This window comes from Cetorhinus maximus, chromosome 18, assembly GCF_964194155.1.
Source record: "Cetorhinus maximus chromosome 18, sCetMax3.hap1.1, whole genome shotgun sequence".
NCBI classification, from domain to species: domain Eukaryota; kingdom Metazoa; phylum Chordata; class Chondrichthyes; order Lamniformes; family Cetorhinidae; genus Cetorhinus; species Cetorhinus maximus.
Window position 1 is genome coordinate 75,295,602 of NC_135896.1, and position 24,541 is coordinate 75,320,142.

At 44.8% G+C, this 24,541-nt stretch overlaps 1 protein-coding gene across 1 annotated transcript in view; it reads left to right on the top strand.

Annotated features, from left to right (window-relative positions):
- Positions 1–4,563: 4,563 nt before the first annotated feature.
- Positions 4,564–24,541, top strand: part of LOC144693250 (cysteine-rich protein 2-like) — a 76,158-nt gene continuing 56,180 nt past the window's right edge. The window contains exon 1 of the mRNA XM_078562919.1: positions 4,564–4,919. Coding sequence (XP_078419045.1) covers positions 4,877–4,919 — 43 coding nt within the window. The 5' untranslated portion in view covers positions 4,564–4,876. The remainder of the gene's footprint in view (positions 4,920–24,541) is intronic.

Sequence of the window (24,541 nt, forward strand, 5' to 3'; positions counted from 1 at the left end):
TGACTTAGATGAGAGGAGCGATGGCATGATAGCTAAATTTGCAGATGACACAAAGGTAGGTAGGAAAGTATGTTGTGAAGAGGACATAAGGAATTTGCAGATGGATATAGATAAGTTGAGTGAGTGGGCAAAGAGCTGGCAAATGGAGTGTAATTTGGGAAAGTGTGAAGTTGTTCACTTTGGCAGGAAGAATAAAAAAGTAGAGTATTACTTAAATGGAGAATGACTGCAGAATTCCGAGGTGCAGAGGTTTCTAGGTGTTCTAGAATCGCAAGAAGTTAGTATACAGGTACTACAAGTAATTAAGAAGACTAATGGAATGCTATCCTTTATTATGAGAGGAATTGAACATAAAAGTAAGGATGTTATCCCTCAGTTATACAGGGCATTGGTGAGACCGCATCTCAAATGCTCTATGCAGTTTTGGTCTCCTTATTTAAGGAAGGATGTTAATGCATTGGACATGGTTCAGAGGAGGTTTATTAGATTGATACCTGGAATGAGCAGGTTGTCTTATGAGGAAAGATTGGACAGACTGGGCTTGTTTGCACTGGAGTTTAGAAGAGTGAGGGGTGATTTGATTAAGTATATAAGATCCTGAACAGTCTTGACAAGGTGGACATGGAAAGGATGTTTCTTCTTGTGGGTGAGTCCAGAACTAGGGGGCACTGTTTTAAAATTAAGGGTCACCCTTTTAGGACAGAGATGTGGAGAATTTTTTTCCTCTCAGACAGTTGTGCAACTTTGGAACTCTCTGTCCAGAAGGCAGTAGAGGCAGGTCATTGCATGTTTTTAAGGTGAAGGTGGATAGAATTTTGTTAGGCAAAGGAATAATAAAAGGTTATCAAGGGTAGATGGGAATGTGGAATTTGAAACACAAGCAGATCGGCCATGATCTTATTGAATGGTGGAACAGGCTCGAGGGGCCAAATTGCCTACTTCTGCTGTCATGTTCTTATGATCACTCTTGCCTAGTGGATATTTTACTATGAGATAATTAATTAATCCTGACTAATTACATATTACCAGGTCTAAAATAGCTGGTTCCCTGTTGGGTTCCAGAAGGTATTATTCTAAGAAATTGCCCTGAACACATTCTATGAATTCATCCTCACAGCTATCTTTGCCAATTTGAGTTGTCTAATCTATATGAAGATTAAAATTATCCTTGATTATTGCAATACCTTTCTTATAAGCCCCCATTATTTCTTGATTTATACTCTCTCCTACAGTATAGCTATTGTTAGAGGACCTATAAACTACACCCAAAAGTGACTTCATTCCCTTGCTAGTTCTTATCTCCACCCATTCTGATTCTAACTCTTGGTTCTCTGAGCCAAGACCATTTCTCACTTTTGTGCTGATCTCACCCTTAATTAATAGAGTTACCCACCTCTTTTTCCTTTCTTTCTATATTTTCAGAATGTCAAGTATCCTTAAATATTCTGTTCCTAGCTTTGGCAGCTTTGGTCACCTTGAACCTATGGGTAGGATTTTCCCGTTAGCGAGTGGGGGGGCGGAGCCCGCTCGCCGATGCATAAAATGACGTGTGGTGATGTCGGGGGGAACTCCCGATGTCATCCCACCCCATTTAAATTTTCAGGTAGGCAGGGGCGCAGCAAAATCAGCTGCGCGCCCGCCGACCTGTCAATGGCCAATTGAGGCCATTGACAGAGTCATTAAAGTAATTAGTGGACCTGCCCGTTCAACCTTAAGGTTGGCGGGCAGGCCAGGAGCCCTGACGGGCTTCAGAAAAAGCATGAAGCCTCATCCATGGGTGGGATGAGGTTTCATGTAGGTTTTAAAAAAATTAATTAAAGTTTTTAAAAAGTTATAGACATGTCCCAACTCATGTGACAGTGTCACATGAGGGGACATGTCAGGGATTTTTCTTTCTATTTTTAATATTTTTTATTGTAGAACCGATCTCCCTGAGGCAGCACTTAGCCTCACATGCTCACACACTTAGCCTCACATGCTCACACACTTAGCTCACACGTGCACGAAAGAGCACACTCCCGGGTTTAGGGATTTGCCCCCACCTGCACAGGGAGCGCACAGCGCTTCTGTGTGGATGTCACACTGGACGGGCCTTAATTGGTCCGCCCACGTAAAATGGTGGCCGATCAGAGGTGCGCCCACACTTCAGCTTCCCCCCCGATGGGGGGAAAATCCTGCCCTATGTCTCTAATGGCTATCATATCATATCCACTCATTTCAAGATATGCTATCAATTCACTCATCTGGTTTCAAATGCTGTGTGCATTCACATAAACAGCCTTTAATTCTGTATTTTCACCATTTTTCCCAATGCTGACCCGAAAATGCTGGTGACCTCTTATGTTTCTATGTTCTGTCCTTTCCTGTCATTTGCCGTATCGCAACCCTGCAATGTTGCTTTTCGTTTCTTGTTAACCTTCTAAATCGCCTGTCATGTTAGAGCGCACTCACACTCACACACACACACACACACACACTACAACTCCAGTTATAGAATTCTCCAGGACACTGGTCCCAGGGAGTTCAAGTGAAGGCCGTCCCAATGATACAGCTCTCTCTTCTCCAGCATCGGTGTCAGTGCTTCATGAATCGAAACCTATTTCTCCCACACCAATCTTTGAGCCATGCATTCAACTCTCTGATTTTATTTAAATCATGCTACTTTGCTCATGACTCAGGTAGTAATCCAGAGGTTACAATGATCCACCTTTGTGGTTCTCCTTTTTAATTTAGCCCCTAGCTGCTATGCTCCCTCAGCAGAACCTCTTTTCCTAGTCCTACCTATGTCATTGGACCACAACAACTAGATCCTTCCCCTCCAACTCCAAGTTTCTCTCTAGCCCTGAGGAGGTGTCCTTAACCCTGGCACTGGGAGGCGATGCAGCCTTTGAGACACACACACTAGGCTGCAGAGAACAGTATCTAACATTCTAACTATACTGTCTGTTACTACTACTATGTTCCTTTTTGCTGCCCCCACTTGAATGGTTACCTACATCATGGTGCCATGGTCAGTTTGCTCATCAGCCCTGCAGTCCCTCTCTCATTCTCACAAGCTGCAAGAACTTCAAAGCTGTTGGACAAGTGCAAGGGCTGCAGCTCCTTCAGTGCTACCTTCTGGACCCACATACCCATTTCACTCATAGTCACACCCTCCTGTCCCTGAACTAAATTTGAAATACCTAGCCTAAGGCTGCCTCCTAGAACCAAGTGTCCAGTTAACTTTCCCTCATCCTGATGCATCAGAGTATCTGAAGCTCAGCCTCCAGCTCAACAACTCTAAGCTGAAGTTCGTCAAGCTGTGGATACTTACTGCAGATGTGGTTGCTGTGGATCACACTGGAGTCCATTAGCCCCCATATGCTACATTTACAACACATCGCTTACCCCTGCCATCTCCATTTCAATTGATTAGGGTTTCAAGCTAAGAAATGTCACTCACCGATTATTCGTAGTTACAACAAGTAGTTTAACTAGTTAAGATCTAAATTTAATACAGTACTAATATTTCCCTGGTACTTGCTTAAGCTACTGCCCCAGTTTAGAGGAAAAAAGAAACCTTAAAACTCACCTGCCTGCTCACCTAGTTAATGCCTCTGGACTTCAGCTGTCAGGTCTCACTGTCTCTTTCCTCTCTCGGATCACTCCTTGTTCTGCAAAAGACCAGAGCAGCGCCTCCTCCCTTCCTGCACTCAATTCCCTCACTTACCAAACATCCTGAGTTAGGTAAGTATTCCGTCTAGCAGTACTCCTTTGAGGTGGACTTTGTGTTATTGTTACTTGACTAGTCTGAGGGATAGTTCTCCCAATTTTGTCACAAGATGCCTAGGTGTTACTGTGGAGAACTTTGCAGGGGTGACTGGGCTAGGTGTGCTTTTGTTGTATTTGATGCCTTGAACAATGCCTTGTGGCCCATCCAGTTTTATTCTTAATAGGCTTTTTTACAGCAGTTTCATAAAACTGAGTGGCTTGCTGGGCCACTTCAGAGGGCAGTTAAGAGTCAATCACATTGCTGGGGGTCTGGAGTCACACATAGTCCAAACGAGCTAAGGCCAGCAAATCTCCTTTCCAAAAGGACATTAGTGAATCAGGTGGGCTTTTAAGACAGCCTGGTCATTTCATGGTCACCATTACTCAGACTAATCTTTTATTCCAGATGTATTTAATGAAATAAAACCAATAACCGGAAGTAAATGTTCCCACACCACTATTCAAAAAAGAGCAAGGGTGTTCTGCCTAATATTTATCCCTCAGTCCACATCAGGTCTCTAAATCTGATTATCTGGTCATTATCACTTTGCTGATGTGGGAGCTTGCTGTGCAAAAAATTGGCTGCTCCATTTTCTACACTAAAACAGTGACTCAATCCAATCGTGCTTCATTGGCCGTTGAAGCCATTTGGAATGTCCAGAGAATGTGACAGGCGCTAGAGTAATGCAAATTATTTCTACCTCTTTGCACAGTCTGGCGTGAGATGCGAGATCAGTCCATCTTACTCCACTGCCTGTCATCACCACCCAGGGCATTTAGCCATTAGGTGGCAGTGCCCTGTATGACATGAGTGATCTATGAGGATATGTAAACATCTCCGCTCTGGGTGATATCTGCCGCTTTAATCCAGCGCCTCCCAAAATGGACCATTTTTTCTCCCTCAGTCTGAATACAAGTGGGAGGCGGTGGGTGGGGAGTTTGCAGTGATTGACAGGAGCAAGCAGCCAAACAGAGTGAGGATGAAGGGCACGGTAGCTGCAGGGAGCCACTGAGGGCGAAGGAGGTGGGAGTTTGGTATCTGGAGATCGCTGAAAGCGCAGAGGGCGCGGATCATTCAGTGAGACAGGAGGAGGGAAAGCAGCGAGGGGCATCAGGATCACTGAGCATGGCATCCAAATGTCCGAAATGCGACAAAACCGTCTACTTCGGTAAGAAAGATTAATTTGCTTCCCAATTGCAAGGACTCTTTATATTGAAGAATGCAGAGTGGTCTCTGGTGATGTAGGGTCTTGGGGATGATAGGCTCCCAGTAGCGTTCACATTTGCTTCTTTGAATGCAGTTTTAGTGAGAGAGACGTTTATCAATCGATCATTTCAGAAAGAATCCTTTTAATACTGACTATTATTCAGATAGAAGGACGCAGTCACTGAGCGATGCGCTGGGAAACAGGCTGGGTTCAATATTAAAATACCATGGGCGGTAATATGCGCCTTGATTCCCATTTAATTGAAAGAGATGCTTTAAAAAATCTAAACCTGCAAGTGTTTTTGCTACTGTCTTTTGTGGCTGTTGGCCTGTGTGTGTGTGTATTGGGGATGGCTGATATCCTCAAGTGTTACTTCACGTAAATGTACACAATCGCCTTTGTAATTGAAGTTTGTAACTGCTTTCTTGAATGGTGTGAGGGAGCAGCTGAAACAGACACCTGGTTCTTTTCACCTGGATGGGGGAAAAAAAAGCCATTCATTAAATTGCCGGCGTAGGGGTGGGATGGGTCTTATCCCGACAATAGAACCTCCTCTGGAGAGTGACCCTCCAAAGGCACAGCGGTGGAGGATGATCAGCACTATCAGTGGCTGGGAGCAGGGCGAGGTTGTGATTGTTTGCAAGCTTTAATAAGATGGTTTATATTTACTGAGGGACATCAGCAGCCAGTGTTACCAGTCTGGGAAACTCCCAATGAAAGCAATGCGTGTTCCCCCAGCCTGTTCTTGCTCCTAATGTAATTATGAGATTTGATGGGAATTCAATCCTCTTGATGAAATAATGGGAGAGTGCCCCAATTTTTCTCTGTAATTAACGACCCACTGATGAAATTGTGGTGTGCAAACATGCGATTTCCGATTGTTAAGCACGGATTTTTCATAATTACGATGATAATTGCTTAGAATCTTATGGCACAGGAAGAGTCCATTCGGCCCATTGTACACGTGTCGACTGTTTGAAGGAGCTATCCAATTAGTCCCACTCCCATCCTCTTGCGCCATTGCCCTGTAACTGTTACTTCCCTTTTCACCATTTATCCAATTCTGTTTTGAATTTATTTTTCAATCCGTTTCCACCGCCCTTTCAGACAGTGCATTCCAGGTCACAACAATCATGTGTTTTAAAAAAATGCTAACTTCCCGTTAGCTAATGGAGGAATTTATCTGAGATTCTTTGTGGTAGATTTGCCCCCATACCACCACTCCTGCAAACCATGTACATAAACACATTCCTGGGCAGGTGGGTTTCATCTGTCTCAGAAATTAACCATTTTTCAGAAAATTGAACAATTATAGTATAGATTCTGATTTAAGTCTACAACCTTATTTTCTGCTAAGGTTCGGGGATGGGTGATTGCTGCACCTAACAGGGCCTCTTAGTTTCTTAAGAATATATATGGGCAGGGCGGGGGGGGGGGGGGTTGTATTGGACATGAATATTTGGTTTGAGCTACAGCCCAGGACGGTGAGTTGAATTTAATATGAGTATAACTTGCATGTAATTGGCAAAAAAAAAAGGATTCAGTAAGAATCTTTTTTGGTGCGAGGAGTTGTTGCGATCTGTAATGTGCTGCCCAGAAGCAGATTCAATAGTAACTTTCAAAAGGAGAATGGGATAACTATTTGAAAAAGAAAAAAAAAATTGCAGGAAAAACTGAACGCAGCCTGCCTTCCTTCCACACTCCCCAGAAGCATTGGCCCTCACTTTTCCCTGACACGACAGTCCCTCGGGCTGGATTGCAAACTCCAGCCATTCTGACTTTGCCATTAATCAAGTGGATTGAGAAATGTGGGAAGGAACAAAGCATTGACAGCAATTACCTGCATGGTGACACCTAAAATAAATTTGTATGCAATTTTGTACACTCTGCAGAACTTCCTATCAGCACTGATATATGCTGCTAACTAGGGAGTCTGTTCTGAGGCTGCCTCAGCAATCTTATTTCATCTGTGCCTTAATAGCAACTGTCATTCACCTAAAGGTAGATTTTCTGTTTATGAATATACTTTTTGCACCATGTACATATGCAGAACCTGTGTGTGTGTGAACATACTGTGCTATTTGAACATACACAATACCATCATCAATCAGCATTGACAATGTGATGCTGGAGGTTGTTGATTGTTTCACATATCCAGGCTCCAAAATCACCAGCAATCTGTCACTTGATGCTGAACTCAACACTCGCATTGCAAAAGCTTCAGCTGTTATGTCTAAGCTGATTTAAGAGCATGTGGAACAACAGCAACCTGACTGAGAACACCAAACTGTGAATCTGCCAAGCCTATGCCCTCAGTACACTCCTGTACCATTGTGAGACCTGGACAACATTTGCTAGGCAGGAGAAAAGGCTGAACAGTTTCCACCTTCGTTGTCTCAGACATATCCTCGGCATCTCTTGATAGGACAAAGGCACCAACTTGGAGGGCCTGGAGCATGCTAATTCCATCAGTATACAGTCATTATTAAACCAATACCATCTGCATTGGCTTGGCACCATGTTCATTGGATGGATGATGGCTGTATACACAAAGGGCTTGCATATGGATAATGGGCCACTGGGTCACAAACTCCTGGGTGTCCATACCTTCACTACCTGGGCCCCTGCAAGTGAGATATAGAGTTATACAGCACAGAAACTGGCCCTTCGTGGGCCTGAATTTCACACTTGGCATGTGCGCCAAGTTGTTGGGAGTGGAAGTGGATTTGGAATCTGTTTCCGGTCGCGGTTGTGTTGCAAATGCGATTTCACGCTGGATGGTCAGCTAAGGTCCGCCCAGCATGAAACGCATCTTCTCAATGGTTGGGAAGGGCCGGGCGGGAGCCTGTCAGGTGCCGGGTCCAATGGTGACCCAGCGGGCGCTTTAAAACTGGCAGAGGCAGCTCTCTGAAGGCTGCCAGGGGAGAATCTGTATGTCCAGGAAACCATTTCATTCGAACAATGGCCTCACCAGCAACTGGAGACGTCAGGCAGGAGGGCAAGTTGGGTGGCCCCCAGTTTCTCGGATGAGTGCCTCATGGTCCTTGTGGAGCAGGTCAGTATCAGGCAGGACACTCTGGTACCCAGGGGTGGCAGTAGGAGGCCACCGCACTTGACCAAAAAAGCCTGGGAGGAGGTGGCAGCCAAGGTCAGCAGCCATGACGTTGTGCGGTGCACATGGGCGCAGTGCAGCAAAAGGTTCAACAATCTGCTGCACCCAGCAAGGGTGAGTACCAAGTTGGCATGGATCAGTGTGGAGAAGTGTTAAGGGCTGGCTGTCTCCCATGGAGCTCCGAGGTGTTAAAGTCTGAGTGCCGACTGTCACTGACACCAGTGCCGGCCAAGGGGGTGACCCCTGGCTGCTTGGCCTGAGTGCCTTGTGGGTCAAAGGCCACTACACGGATGTGTCCTGCAAGGTGTCCCGGGGGGTAGTTTGCCAGGCTGCAATGGTGCTGCAGATAGAGAATGGACAAATCAATGCCCCTCTGTCATTCCAGGAGAAGAGAAGCCATAACACCAATGAAAGAACTAAGACAGACGAGAGCCCATAAAACCTCTTCATTCTGATGAGGTACGTCATGGATGTCTTGGAGCTGGAGAACCACCATCCACCTCGTTCAGCTGGTTGTGGAGTGGCAGGGGTCCCTGACAAAGGTAAGAGTGCAGTGCACAGAGGTGAGAGTATCGGATTGTGCATACATTCTTGTGTAGTCTCATCATTAATGGGAGCCTCAAACCTGGAGCCCCCATTAATCATTGAAAGACGATAGCATCATGATGCAGATCTCCATTGTCTCACCAGGGCACTTGGCATGCACAGTGACAGTGTGGTGACTTAAACTAATGACATGTCATTGTTCTCTTCTAGAATCGCCAGCTTGCCCACGAATACATGACCCTGAGGAGCCACCCTTGACGCCAGAGGACCACTGAGCTTTAGATGCACCTGCATCATATGCCCTCCCTGCACCAAGCACCAGCTCAGATACCAGCACCTCAGTGGGCATTAGATTGTTGACTAGAATGTCAGTGCATAGCGGTGAGGGCACTTCACACTCGCTTGAGGAGCAGGCGGAGGCAGAGAATGGCCAGGACTTTGGCAGCTGGAGGACTGATGGAGATCAGGATGATGCTGATTCAAAGGCAGATGGTGAACCTTAAATTAGTCCATTAGGTGGCAGATGCTGGATGTCCAGCAGGATGTGCAGGAGGATCTGGTGGAGATTCGTGAGGGTCTGTGTGCCTTGGTCTCTGTTGTGGAGGATTCCATGCAGAGCATGAGCCTGCGTTGACCCTCATCGCCGAGCGCACTGCCTCCTCCATTGAGAGAGCAGTGACTCTCATGGAGAGGCAACTCCAGGGACAGAATGAGGGGTTCCTGAGGTTGCGCTCGGACCTGTAAGCCCTCACATAGGCAATAACCTCAGGCGGTTAGTGTCAGTGTGGGAAATGGATGAGGCACCCAGTACCCCAGCTAGGTACCTGTCCATCAGTGGCGAGCAGGAAGGTCCAAAGCGACCTCACGTTGGCACACGAGCTGCTTGTCACCTCTGTGGGCTCCTCTCAGGGTGTCCTGGATGACGTCAGAAGCTCCTCCGCCCCTCTGCCAGTGACTGTGGCATCTGATGAGGCTGTGATGACTGGGGAGAGGCCAGCCATGGCACTGGCCGCGCCCTCCCAGGCAGGGCCAACACAGGCTCCACTGACCAGAGGACGACTGCCAAGGTCATCAAGGTCAACAGGACAGCAGAGTCAACAGGCTGCCTCCAACACTGGTGCCAGCGAGGGGGTGGGGCAATAAGATGCAGCACTTGCAAATGTAAGTTTAAGGCATCGTGAGCACAAGAGAGACTGTTCACAGGTGATCTTCTGTCCTGCCATGTTTTATTTATAATGTTCACTGATGTGACCACTGATACCGTGTATTGTTATGTTCATTTGATGTGAGTGCCAACATGATATATATTTTTTGCTTTTGTCTTAATGACCTGAGTGCGCTTGACTTGTTTTAGGATGTGAGTGACTCAACTTTATTGCACAGGCAATGAATGGACTTGGGTTCAAATGAAAGGGTCATTTCAAACATCTGGGATGGAGGCAGCAGCTGTGGCATGAGATGGAAGCAGATCTTTGGCAGCCTTGCTGAAAGAGCATTGGATCAAGATGCCCCTGGTGTCCCTACCTCCCTGAAGGATCCAGAGGTCTGCCTTTACATCCTCGCCGTGCTCCTCACCCGGCTCCTCTTCTGAATCACCACCGGATTCGTCACCTGTGGCCTGTGGAGCTGCCTCATGATCCTTCTCCTCCTGTGGGTCCCCTCTTGTCAGAGCCAGATTGTGGAGAGCACAGTATGCAACCACTATCAGTGACAGCTGCTCTTGAGGGTATTGTAGTGCTCACTCTGAACAGTCCAGGCATTGGAAGCACATATTCAGAAGATCTATGGTCCTCCCTATCACCACCCTTGTGGAGGCATGACTCCTATTATAATGCTGCTCTGCCTCTGTTCTTGGGTGGCATCATAAGCCACCTTTTCAACGGATCGCCCTTGACACCCAGTAGGCATCTATCCAGTCAAGCCGGAGCACTGAAGAGCCTCAGCACCTGGGAGTGTCTGAGGATGTAAGGGTCATGGGAGCTGCCAGGGTACCTTGCACAGACTTGCAGAATCTGCATCTTGTGGTCACACACTATTGGGACGTTCATCAAGTGGAATCCCTTCCTGTTGACGAAGGGACCCGCATGACCTGCTGGCGCCTCGATGGCCACATGTGTCCAGTCGATGGCACCCTGGACGCGGAGGAAACCCAGCAATCACTGCAAACCTTCTGGCTCGCTCAGTCTGGCTGGCCTCATCTGTACGGAAATGAATAACTGTCATTACCCGACTGAACAGAGCATCAATCACCAGCTTGGTGTAACTCTGGACAGCTGATTGGGACACTCCACAAAGATCCCCCACTGACCCGTAGAAAGTATCGGAGATATAGAAGTTGAGAACCACCGTGACCTTCAGAGCCAATGGCATGGGGTGTCCACCCACACAGTTGGAGGTGATCTCAGGCCCAAACATCTGACAAATGGAGATGACGGTCTCCCTGGAGAGACAGAGCCTCCTTCAGCATTGCACCTTGGACATGTGTAGTTGCATCGCTGCCTGTAAACCCTGGCAGCAGGATAGTGGATTCTTCTGTGGCCCCTTCCTCCTTGGACTTCCTGTTGGCCTTGTGCCTGCGTCTCTCCTCTCACAGGTTGCACCCCTGGAATCTTCATAAGGACACCTGGCTTCCTCTCCCTTCTGCCCCTCTCTTCCTCCTCAGAGGAGGTACCACCAGTGGAGAGCACAATCCCCATTACCAGAGTAACAGAAAGCTGTCTGATGCCTGGGAGGGTCCACACAGTCAAAATCCTCTGGTGTCGCCACAGCCCCGGTGAGACCTGAAACGAAGCTTAGAAATGCTAAGACCAAAGCTCAGAACAGAGATCAAGCTGTCAAGTTCAAATAAGCAACCAGCAGCAAACTATCTCCTAAACTCCTCACTACTCTCAATGGCAATGCTGCAGACCCTTTTTATCCTGCCCTTGGATAAGGTTTTGTTAAAAGTGGGCTGCCCACCTGCCCATTTTGCCTGTGTGATGAGTGCAAAATTGCACAGGGGATCAGTTGCCTTTTTAATGGCCTTAAGTGGCCTTTTAATTGTTGGTGGGCACGGCTCCGACACCCACGCGCCAACCTGAAGATTGCATGCATGTGGGATGGTGTCGGGACGCTCGCCCGACATCATCTTTTACTATTTCACGTCCGTTCGGGTCAGGTGCATGCCCGCCCACAAGACGTAAAATTCTGGCCATGAAAATGGCAGACATTGACACTGACAACTGGGGGCAGTTGCCAACAGCCGTGACCTCTGGAGACTGACAGGCTGGTGGGAAATTGGAAGAGGCTAGGTGAAACAGAAAGCTCTTCTGGCTAAGAAAAGGGTCCAGAGAAAACAAAGGCCAGGAAATCCTCCAACTTCTCTGTCCACTGTCTTCTCTGCAGCAAATGTGGAGAGATTGCCATACCAGAGTGGAGCTCCTGAGCCACAGCAGGCAAGATTTAACACTGAGTTGACCATCAAAGCGCAAACCATTGTCTCATGATATGGAAGGCTGCCAATGCAATATACAAAATATGTTTGTATATGTAGATATATTAAAAACCTTGTGTATAACATGCATTTACTCTGCTTGTGACATTTTCCTTTGTCACACTATTGTTCCCAAATTGGGTAGCTCCTGACTCCATAGGCGAGCTGGCCTGTTAAAAGCAATCCTTAGTTAATTGTCAAAACAGGCTTGATTGGCTGCTCCTATTGCCTGCTCTTCACTTTTTTTTTTGCTGTTGCCTAGTTTACAAAATGCAAACGACCCAAAGGATGAAAACATTGCTCAATAAACATGCACTTACTAATACCGATCCCTGCTGGGATGGGATAAATCAGCAAGATAGCAAATTTTGCAGTGTCACAGTGTCTAATATGCTGAGCATTATTTATTTTTACAAAATGCGATTTGCCTCTGAATAATGATGCTCTTGGGGAACCATGAAGTGAGTTCAAAATCCAGCAGTATTTAAAGAGCTGCAGCAAATCATAAGTGCAGAAGTAGTAAAGAAAGAAAAATTGACTCCTGCAGACTGGAGGAAGCAATGGGGCAACTTGAGAATGTAGACATTTCAAATTGTCAGCAAAACTCTGCCTCTTGCCAGTCCACACAGCATTATTTGAGTGTTCAAATCTGCAATAAATTTGGGTGGCTCAGTTTGTTTTTTTGTAATTTTCAGATCCAGTATCTGAGTAATTTGAAACATGATGTGGTGAGTGTAGTCTTTTGGGAGGAACAAGTGACTTTGGACCTATGGTTCCACCACTGGAGTTTTTCTCACCTCATGTTTGGATCTGTTGTGGACTCATTGATAGAGTTTGATTACAATGATAAACCAACAACTTCAGTGTAACTAGAGGGGCTTTCCTTTATCCAGTAATTCCTATACTGCTAGGAAGCTGATTCTGTGGGCAGGCACTCACCCACATTGTGGACATTATGGCCAGTCTCCGCCCAGTGATGGAATTTGGACATTTGGCTAGTAAGACCAAGGGAAATGGCAGATTTGTTTGCTTTCTTTTTTCCAAGGTATCAGCTCTGGTTCAGTTAGTAGCACTCTCACCACCTGAGGCAGAAGGTTGGGGGTTCAAGCCCTACTCCACTGACTGGAGTGCAAAGTCACAGAGATGGGGATTTGCTGAGTATTCGATCCTCTTTGACCTCTATTTGTGCATCCTTTCAAGAGCAATAATGTTCACTGTTTTCCTTTGGGTTCAAAGGGTATGAGGAGACACAAAGGCTTTTTGCTGGGGGCGGGTATCATGAGGAGTAAGTCAATTCAGAGAGCTTTTTTGGGATATGCCAGCATTTGCAGGATTTCCCCAGGAGTGTGTCAGGATCTCCAGAAGCTCCTTGGTGTGTTTGAATGTATATAGGGGATCCTGAGGACTGTGTGTAAATTTACTGGGATGCTCCAGGAGTGTGGGATTGTTTTTTGGAGGTTTAAGGAGTTTTGAATATTTACTGGGAGTCCCCCTACAAGGAATAGATGGAAGCCCATTAATTTAACAGTGTAACCAGAGATTTTTATCTTCCTGAACATTGCTTACACTTGCCACTTCAGTCAGTAGGAAGGTGCAGCCTTACCATTGAAACACAGCTGGAGTCATTTTGTCCAACGCAATGAAATGCTGCATCACTTAACATCGGACTGTGAGAGGAAACACATTCTTTCAACTTTTTAAAAATCTGTAATACTGATTGTCAAAAATTTTTACAGCTTAGGGCATAATCACACTAAGAGTAACTTTTTAAAAACTCCAACGACTGCTTGAAGCTTCACTGTTGTAGAATCTCAGCACTTTCTATAAAGTAAGCCAGCCTTGTGACTAGTCTATAAAATCAAATCCCAGTAATTTGTTCCAGTAGTAAATCACAGGAAGTAATAATGGATAAAACAGGACTTTGGATACTGCCTTAGGGGAGAGGCACCTGAATGAAGGAGGCTGTGAATGTCCGTTAAACTGCTGCCCACAACTACTCTACTACAGATATATCAATGTAAACCCTTTATTTGCTCATGGGTGAGTCAGTTTTTAAAAAAAATCTTATTGATCTTCTTATCTCAGTAGTTGCACTCCGCTCCGGAATCAGAAAGTGATGGGTTCAAGTCCCACTCCAGAGACTGGAGCACAAAATCCAGACAGACGCTGCAGTACAGTACTGAGGGAGTGCTGCACTGTCATGGCTGCTGTCTTTTGGACGAGATGTTCAACTAAGGCACCATCTGCTCTCTTGGGCAGATGCAAAAGATTATGCGCACTATTGGTAGAAGAACAATAGGTTATCCCTAGTATCCTGGCCAATGTTTATCCCTCAACTAATATCACTAAAAGAGATTCCCTGGTTATTATTCCATTGCTGTTTGCGGGATCTTGCTGTGTGGAAATTGGCTGCCGAGTTTCCTACATTATAACAGTGACTACACTTCAAAAGTACTTCATTGGTTGTAAAGCGCTTTGGGATGTCCTAAGATCAAGGAAGTCGCGATATAAAAGCAGGTCTTTAGGCAACTCGCAGGGCTAAGGCAATCGAGCAGGGGAATGGGACTGACTGGATTTCTCTATAGAGCTTGGATACAATGGACCAAATGGCCTCCTGTGCAGTAATGACTTTGATTTTCTTTGGCTTGCTGGATAGAAAGAGACAGATGTGAATATATGGGAAGTATGAACAGTAGATTGCAGTGAATGAATAAAAAGTTATAGATCTCAACTTAACGTGGGGTTTGAGGGGTGTCTGGTTGGGGGTGGGGGATCAGGTGGGGAGAGTGAATCAGTACTATAGTTACCCAGGAGTTAGTGGTTTTCATTGTTCTAACTTTTCCTGGATAACTATTACTGTAAGACAGTCAGAACCATCTGAAGTTTGTGATTTATATCGCACTTTTGGATGGTTCCAATTGCAGGGCAATTGCCCAACCGAAGTTTGAAGTTCTGGGCAATTGTCTTGCGATCCTTCCCTGGGGACTTCTGGGAGCGGTTCCTCAGTGCATGTTTGGGGTATCCCCCAGTTATGACGCCCTGGAACCCGGAAGTTACTGGTCTATAGCTGGATAGTAAACCAAACTGCTGTCCCAAGCACCAAGCCCAGTTTCACCCCCTTTCAGAACATGATAGGGTAGAGGCTGTAGATGGCTACTGACCAAGCAAAGAGAACTTGCATTTATACTGAATCTTTCATGCCCTTATCGGTACGTCCCAAATGCTTTACCAACAATGGAGTGTTTTTGAAGTTTTGTATTGTAATGTAGGAAACAGGCTATGAAGGACTGAGTGGTTTGTGAATACCATTGGAAGCTCTGGATTTTTAGTTCATCCTGTCATCTGGTATACTTATAACTAGATAGATGATTCCAACCTCAGAGGAATGCTAAACAGAGTTGGGATGGAGCTGATGGGTTGTACTGAGTTGTCATGACAACAGAATATCAAATTAATAATAATAGTTCAATTTGCAGGAGACACAATGAAGGGTTATTTTAGGACTGAGAGTGAAAACTGCGGGGCTCTTGGGAAAGTTACATTTATGATATTGCTATTAGCAGTTAGTGCACTGCAAGGATTTTCATAATGCAACAGCTGAGCTAAGACCAAACTGACTCCTGTCCAAATATTTTTAAATGACTGCCCTATAGTTAAACAAAATCACTGGTTCAAAGCAGAGTCATGTAACAGTGGAAGGTGAGTGGAAATGTTTGGGTTTGGCAGTCTATTATTCATTGTGAGGAATGGTTTATTTTAGGAGTAATTCTGCCAATGTTCTCCATGCAATAAAATATTAAAAGTTTTTGATTAAATGGTGTTAGCTAAAGAGGATGGAAGTTGATTGAACAACACCGGGGGTCCTGTGAGGAACAAGCTAGACAGAGTGACAGGGAGGAATACAAGGGGTTTTTTATCACGCACCTGTCATATGGTCTTCTTGTGACTAGAGCTGGCATGCTTTTAATTTTTCCGGTGGGAATCTCTGCTTCCATATCAATTTCCAACAGGGAAACTATAAACAAGACAGCATTGTGCCAGAACACGGATGACCTTCTAATATCCCGTGGCTAGGGTGTCGGGCGTTTATAACGTTAATAAAACAGAGACTTCACTGCTTCTCCCGTCTGTCCTGATGGTTTTGGCATTGTAGTTTCTGAAGATGAAATTTTCTTCCTCTTTTCCTGAGGTATGTTTCATTTCCCAGAAGGGAAAAAAACAGTTTGCACCATTACTCTTATTTCCCAGTTTTTACTGTTTTTTCCTTCTGGTTGGCATTTTAATATAGCCCACAGGCAGTGCTGGAAATACACAGCAGGAAGTCAGCTTCTCAGGACAGGGGAGTGGGTGGGGAAAGGAGTTGGGTTAACAATCTAGGCATCGCCCTTTGACAGACTCACTGGGTTGATATTAATCTTTCTGTAATCAGCTGGTCCCAAGGCTACCAGGCTGCAGCCTCCTGCTACTGGTTTTCCCAGCAGCCAGTCGGTTAATCTGGCCAGTAGCCCAGTGAGAAATGAAATTTAAAAAATGATGGAGATCTTAGCGTTAATGCCAGGAGGACCTCTGTGCCCCTTGGATTTCTAGATTGCCCCTGCCCTTCACTGCCGCTAAAATAATTAGGGCCTTATGGATCCACAAAACAACAACACTTTATTTAATGTGGTAAAGCATTCCAAGGCGCTTCACAGGAGCGTTTCATCAAACAAAATTTGACATTGAGCCACATAAGGAGATATTAGGGCAGGTGACTAAAAGCTTGGTCAAAAAAATGGGTTTTAATGAGTGAAAGGAGTGGAGAGGTGGAGGGAGTGAATTCCAGAGTTTAGGACCCAGACAGCTGAAACCTAAAATTGGGGATTTTCAGGGCGCTAGAATTCGAGGGAAGAGACATTGATATTTCTCTTTTGAACCTGACTGAATTGCATGATTTGTCCATTCGGTGTTGTACATTCCTCCCCTGCCATTTCCACAATTTATTCTTAAGAACTTAACAAAAACATGAAATCCTACTTCAGCTGATGTTATTGGGTGATTACATGGGGTAACAGAGTTATCATACACCCTGGGTCTGTCAGAACCTGCAGAGAGGAATACAGTTAACGTTTCGAGTCCGTATGACTCTTCATCTGATGAAGAGCCATACGGACTCAAAACGTTAACTGTATTCCTCTCTGCAGATGCTGTCAGACCTGCTGAGTTTTTCCAGCTATTTTTATTTTTGTTCCAGATTTCCAGCATCCGTAGTATTTTGCTTTTATCTTACACACTTTTGACTTGTCCATGATTCTTGCCAAAATGGTTTGCCAAAGCTGGCTCTGTATGAAGCCAGCAAAAGCAGACTGATTGGGAGTAAATAGATTCATTAAAGCTGTAATACAATGAAGGAGTTCAAATGATGCCACAAACCATGAGAGCTTTGCTGTAATTCTTTGCTAGTCATCTGCACCATGGGATTGGATTACCATCTACAAACCTCTGGAGACAGTAAAAATTTTATATCTGGATTTGTTTGCTTCTGGGTTGATTGAAGTTGTTACATGTGATATTGTCAACAAATAATTACAAGTGACATAGAATGCCACAGGGTATTGGACTGGGCTGGGACTGCACAGTGTATTGGACTATTCTAGTTCTCTTTATAGCAAAGATGTTAAGGTGAAATTTAAGAAAGATGTTCAAGATCGTAAATGGATTTGATAGAGTTGATCAAGAAAAACATTGATCTCCTGGGAGATCCCCACCTACATCTCAGATCATGGAGCATCATTGGACTGTAGCACGTTTCAATGGATTTCCTCTCACCTGGTTTTCTGTTTCTCTGGCGTTGCTTGGTTCTCCTATTGACAGCAAGAGAGTTACCTCAATAATACCCTCCGTATCCATTAGATATTTTTTGAATGCTGGGTGCACACTGCACGTTGAAGCAAAGTTTGCACTGTGCAAAAAGCAAACCATCAAGATAGGAAACAATTCTCAAACAGTGGCAGGACTGCCAGCATCAAAGACCTAACTCGATAAAGAACCTGTAGCAATCGAGATTTGTGGATCTCCTGAGACTGCACCCTGTGATTAAAGGATTAGTGGGCTGGGTGGGCAGGGCTGAGGGATGGCTGGTTATTTCTGGCATCATAATTACACAATTTAACCATTCAGGGCAGAATGAGCCCATCAGAGCCGCTGCTGAGTTTTGAACTTGTTCCTTTATTATAGTTAACTTGTAACATACAATAAACTCCTAAGCATGGAAATTTCTATATCTTCATTCATCTCCAGCATTTGGGGATCAGGAAATAAAACAAACATAAAAACTAAAAGCACCAGAGCCAGATTCCTGTTTGTAAGTCAGTACAGATCGCTGAATAAAGAATAGTTTGTGGAAAAGAGCAGATATGATTACAAGTAGATTGAAACAAGATGGTGCAAGGACCCTGCTCCACCCAAGCAGATAGGAAAAGCAGAGCCAATAATAAATTACAGAACTTTCAAGACGTCAGCATGAAGCTGATGACACTTTGGCGTTGCAATTTCATGTTCAGACTTTTGGATGCATGCTGCTGTCAGTTGGTAAAGATAAGATAGAAAATGTGGCTGACAGCAGAGCGAGTGGTCGGAGGCATCGAAAGCCTGTTTACCCTATGACCCTGCCTTTCCACAGGACCACTGCCAAACCCCCACTGCTCCTCACCCCCACTTCTCTCCTCCCAACCTCCAGGGGGTCAGGGATTGAGAGAGAGGGAGAAACCTGGGGTGGGGGGCTAGTTAGGGATTAAGGATCAGACTTGGGGAGAGGGAGTGATTAAGCTTGGGAGATTGGTATACAAGCAGGGCTGAGATTGGGAGACTGGGGAAAAGGGTGGGTGGGAGACTGGGGAATGCAGTGGGTGTTGCAGAGCTGGGAATAGTCAGTAAAGGGGAAGTTGGAGCAACACTGAGTGAGCAGCCAGTAAAGGGATGGGTGAAGCCTGGGGAGCTTATTGTGGGTAAACAGGGATAGATTGTTTCCACTGGCAGGCGAATGGGGATGAAGAGGCTGGGCGTCAGGGATTTGACTGGGAGAACAGAACAATTCTGACTGAGGTTCCCAGTTAAGAGTTATCACCTGGAACTGGATTCCAGGGAGTTAGAGAGATTGAGACTGTGAAATGGCACTGACTGGGTAGCTGGACCACACCTGGTGCAGCGCAGGAGAAACTGGCTTAATTACAACAACCAGAGGTCTCAACTGTAGGACCTGGATATGTACAACAATCCAACAGATTTGTGGTTATTGACACCAGTGTGTTATTTTCAGAGCTTTTCTATTAAATTAAATTCAGATTCTCCAACTGCCATGGCAGGATTTAAACTCACCTTCTTTGGATTATTGGTCTAGTAACATAACCACTCCACCATATGAATAAGGGGATTGTTAATGATTACGATGCTCAGTGTTACACTTTGTAACACTGAGCATCATAATCATTGATCAACCAGAGACAGAACACACACTGTGAAACTCCAGCAGCAGTTTGTCTTGTGTTGCTAAAAGTTTCGCATTTTTGTCCATTCATTTTTTCCCCCAAATAAAAATGGTACAAATGTATATATAGATGGAACATAACCACTCCACCATATGAATAAGGGGATTGTTAATGATTACGATGCTCAGTGTGACAAAGTGTAACACTGAGCATCATAATCATTAACAATCCCCTTATTCATATGGTGGAGTGGTTATGTTCCATCTACATATACATTTGTACCATTTTTATTTGGGGGAAAAAATGAATGGACAAAAATGCGAAACTTTTAGCAACACAAGACAAACTGCTGCTGGAGTTTCACAGTGTGTGTTCTGTCTCTGGTTGATCTGTCCAGTCAGCATTCTCTCGCACCAGATGCCTGGTGCATTAAACTGAGCTGTTCCCGTGTAAAAGGACACTACATTCAACAGTGTTGCTGATAGTTTGTAAGCATTGCCCAAGGTCTGATTCACTTGAACCCCTAGATTTGTTCCGGTTCTCCTGTACCTCCCCCATTCCCCAGCACTGTAACTGGGCAGATGCCACAGATCAGAATGGGTACCCTGGCGCCAGAGAGGATTAAGTTGCCGCCAGTTGTGCCCAGGAGCTGCCTGGTGTTTGGAAGAAATTCTCAACTGTGGGAATGCAGCCTATGTAAGGAGCATGGACAACTGCAGTTAAGAGCAGACTGTATGTCTGGGAGGAGACTGTAACAGCCCAGGAAGATGGGTGGGGCATGCAGCTGTGGTCTGGAACATGACGTGTGTGTGTGTATGGCTAAAAATTCTACAGGTGCTGGCTCTTGCTTGGGAAAGTGGAATTAAAAGCTGATAGAATTACATAGAATGTACAGCAAGAAACAGGCAATTGCACAATCTGGTCCATGCTGGTGTTTATGTCCCATTCAAGCCTCCTACTTCTTCAAATCCTATCTTTCTGTTCCTTTCTTCCTCATGTAATTATTTGGTTGCTCCTTAAATACAGCTGTGCTATTCACCTCAATTACTCCTTGTGCTAGCGAGTTCCACATTCTTGCCTCTCTCTGGATAAAGAAACTTCTTCTGAATTCCCTACTGAATTTGTTGGTGACTATCTTAAGTTTATCGCCCCCTAAGTTTGGACACCCCCACAAGTAAAAACTTATCCTCCTATCGATCCCTTCATCATTTTAAAGACCTCTATCAGGTCACAGACACACATTGCTAATGTTATTTCCCCTCGAGGTCGATCTGTCTGCAAGCATCATTAACAATTAAAGTGACAGGTTCATGCACTTTGCTAATTTGGAATTCATGCCCTGTTGCAGAGTTCCTTTATCTCTGAGATATGTTGACAGATCTTGGAAGATATCAAGATTTTACACTCAGTGGTGCCTGATTGAGGTCCAAATTCCTAACGTTACACCGCAGAATCTTGACATGTCAGTTGGGCCATTAGCTTTGCCAGTTTGTCAACAAGTTCTTGTTTTTTGTTGAAACAAGCCAGCCTGCACCATTGCCTCTGGTTCTTCTGTTTCCTCTCCTGAAAGAAATCCATTGTTGACCCGATGCACTCAGATCTCACCTTAACAGCTCACTGGCCTCTGTCACGTCTCCACTGGGAAATCTGCCTGTCTACTGCATTCATTTTCTATGTTTCTAGAGTAGTTGAGGCCAAAACATTGTATGTTTTCAAGAAGGAGTTAGCTATAGCTCTTGGGGTGAAAGGGATCAAAGGATACGGGGAGAAAGCGGGAGCAGGCTATTGAGCTGGATGATCAGCCATGATCATAATGAATGGCAGAGCAAGCTCGAAAGGCCGAATGGCCTACACCTGCTCCTATTTTCTATGTTTCTAAAGTACAGGCTACTTGCCTCACCACCAGCAGCAGCCCAAAGGTTATGTGTGGGCAGGGTAGGGGGGAATTAGTACTTATTTTATAACCCATCATAAGTCTCTGACTCAGCCAATCACTGCTACATTAATCTCTAAACTCTGCCACAGTGCAGCTCAGTGGGTGGCACTCTCTCCTCTTGAGTCAGGAGGTTGTGGGTTCAAGTAAACTGCCAGGCTTTTGCCTACAATTTAGGGTGACATTTCTGTGCCGTATTGAATGAGCGCTGCACTGTCGGAGGTGTTGTCTTTCAAATGAGATGCAGGAGCTCATCTGTCTTCTCGAGTGGAGGTAAAAGATCCTATGGCACAATTTGAAGAAGAACAGGTGAGTTCTCCCTGGTATTGTAGCCAATATTTATCCCTCAATCAACATCTCGAAAAATTGATTATCACGTTGCTGCTTTTGGGGCCTTTAAATTGGCTGAAACATTTTCCCCATCACAACAGTGACTACACTTCAAAAATACAACTGATTGGCTGTAAAGCACTTTGGGATATCCTGAGGGTTGTGAAAGGCGCTACAAAAATGCAAGTCTGTTTTTCTATCCCAAATATCTATGCAGAATAAAGACAGGAACAGGGAGTTTTGCCTGCATCTGTGTTCATGTGTGCGTAGGAGGGTGACAGCTGCCTTAAGCCAGTTGTTCTGTGTAGCCTAGAGAACAAAAGGCCACATTATTCATTTATTTAAAGTGGGTTTCAAGTTGAAAGGGCTGGGTGATGCACAGTTTTTTTTAAATCTCACCACTGCTTCAGAATTGTTGAGGCCTGTGAAAGGTCCAAAGACCCAACCAGTTCAGAGAGCTCTTCGGATTCAGACTTCCAGTCATCGTACTGGTCACCCGTAGCAACGATGCTCCATAAGGCCCGTACTTGGATTAGGCTGAGGGAGTGCCCCTTTCTTTCATGCTGTAACCTGATGGTTCAAATGTCATACACGCTTATCGCTCCTTTGAGGAAAAATAGTCTGGAGCACCGGATTTCCCTTGGCTATTTCCTTCCATTATTTCCAATAGTTTTACTGCCTTTCCATCATTACACTGTTCATCTGCTGCTATTTTAGGAGATGAGTGACTACATCCTGGCACGATATTTTAGTTTTTAAATAAACATTGATTTTTAAGAACCTTGAACTGTTAATAGCAGGTGTGGTCTGTTGATAACTGAGCTTTCCCCAACCTTGTCACTGCGCGTTCCTGTTTAAAAGAATGAAAGGAGGAACTTGCATTTATAGGAACATTGGATTAGGAGGAGACCGTTCAGACTCTTGAGCCTGTCTGCCATTCAATTAGATCATTGCTGATCTGTATCTTAACTCAATCCACCCGCCTTGGTTCCATAATCATTAATATCCTTCGCTAACAAAAATCTATCAATCACAGTTTTGAAATTTTCAATTGACTCTCCTCAAGCCGCACCACCCGAGCCTCAACAACTTTACAGAGGAAAGCATCCCAGATTTCCATTCCCCTTTGTGACATCTGCCCTGAACAGCCTTGCTCTAATTTTAAGGAGATTTCCCCCACCAGAAAAAGTAGTTACTCTTTGTCCAGCCTATCAAACCATTTAATCACCTTAAGCACCACAATTAGATCGCCTCTTAATCTTCTATACACATGGGAATTCAAGCCTCTATGCAACCTGCTCTCATAATTTAACCCTTTTAGCCACTGTTTCATTTTGGTGAATCATTTGTGTTGCACCCCTCCAAGGTCAATATATCCTTTCTGAGTTATGGTGCCGAGAACTGAATCCAGATAGGGTCTAACCAGAGCTTGGTGCAGCTGTAAACATAACTTCCATCCCTTTGGATTCCAGGCTTCCTGAGATAAAGGCCAATATTCCATTAGCCTTTTTAATTATTTTTTGTACCTGTACTTTCACTTGGACCTCTAAATCTCTCTATTTATTCCTTGTTTCACCCCATTTAGAAAATACTCTGATCTATTTTTTTTGGGTCTGAATTGAATGACCTCCCATTGTCATATATTGAACTCCATCTACCACAATTTTTTGCCCACTCTCTTAATCTGTCAATGTCCCTTTGCAATTTTTCTGTTCCCAGCTACAATATTTACTGTACCACCTAACTTAGTGCCACGAGTAAACTTCAATATATGGCTTGCTATCACTTCATCTAAATCATTAGTGGAAAAACATCCCCAGTTCAGATCCTTGGGGTACGCCACTAGTCCCAACCTACCAATTTGAGCATATACCCATTATCCCCACTCTCTGTCTCTTACCCCCTAACAAATTCCTTTTATATAAGCTAATTGAATGCATTCTGTAAGTCCATAATAATAGCATCCATAAATGTCCTCTCATCTACCACATTAGTTAGCTCCTCAAAAAATTCAATCAATTTCATTTAGATTTGAGTTGCCATTTACAAATCCATGCTGGCTCTTTATGATCAGCTTATAGTTCCCAAGTGTTTAGTCACTCTGTCCTTATAATATTCTAGGAAATTCACCACAGCACATGTTGGGTTAATAGACTAACAGCTTCAACAACACTGCAGAAGCTTGACACCATCCAAGACAAAGCAGCCTGCTTGATCGGCACCGTATCCGCCACCTTAAAGATTCAATTCTTCCACTACCAGTGCAGAATGGCAGCAGTGTAGACTATGTACAAGATACACAACTCAGCAAACCTCCTTCAATAGCACCTTCCAAACCTGTGACCTCTACACCTAGAAGGACAAGGGCAGCAAATGCATGGGAACACCTCCACCTGCAAGTTCCCCTCCAAGCCATGCACCACCCTGAAACAAAAGATGGATCAAGGAGATGTAAGCAGAAATAGCAGATTAATTACCAATAGCTGTTGCTTGAATAAATGTGGGCATAAATTATGATCCAAAATTGTTGAATTCAATGTTTGAGTCTGGGAAGCTGTAATGTGTCTAATCAAAAAATGAGGTGCTGTTCCTTAAACTGGTTTTGAGCTTCATTGGAACACTACAAGCGGCTGAGGTCAGAGTGAGAGTGAATACGGAAGCTGGTGGGTGAAAGGTGAGGACAAGGGGAACCCTATCATGTGTCTGGGAGGGAGGAGAAGAGTGAGA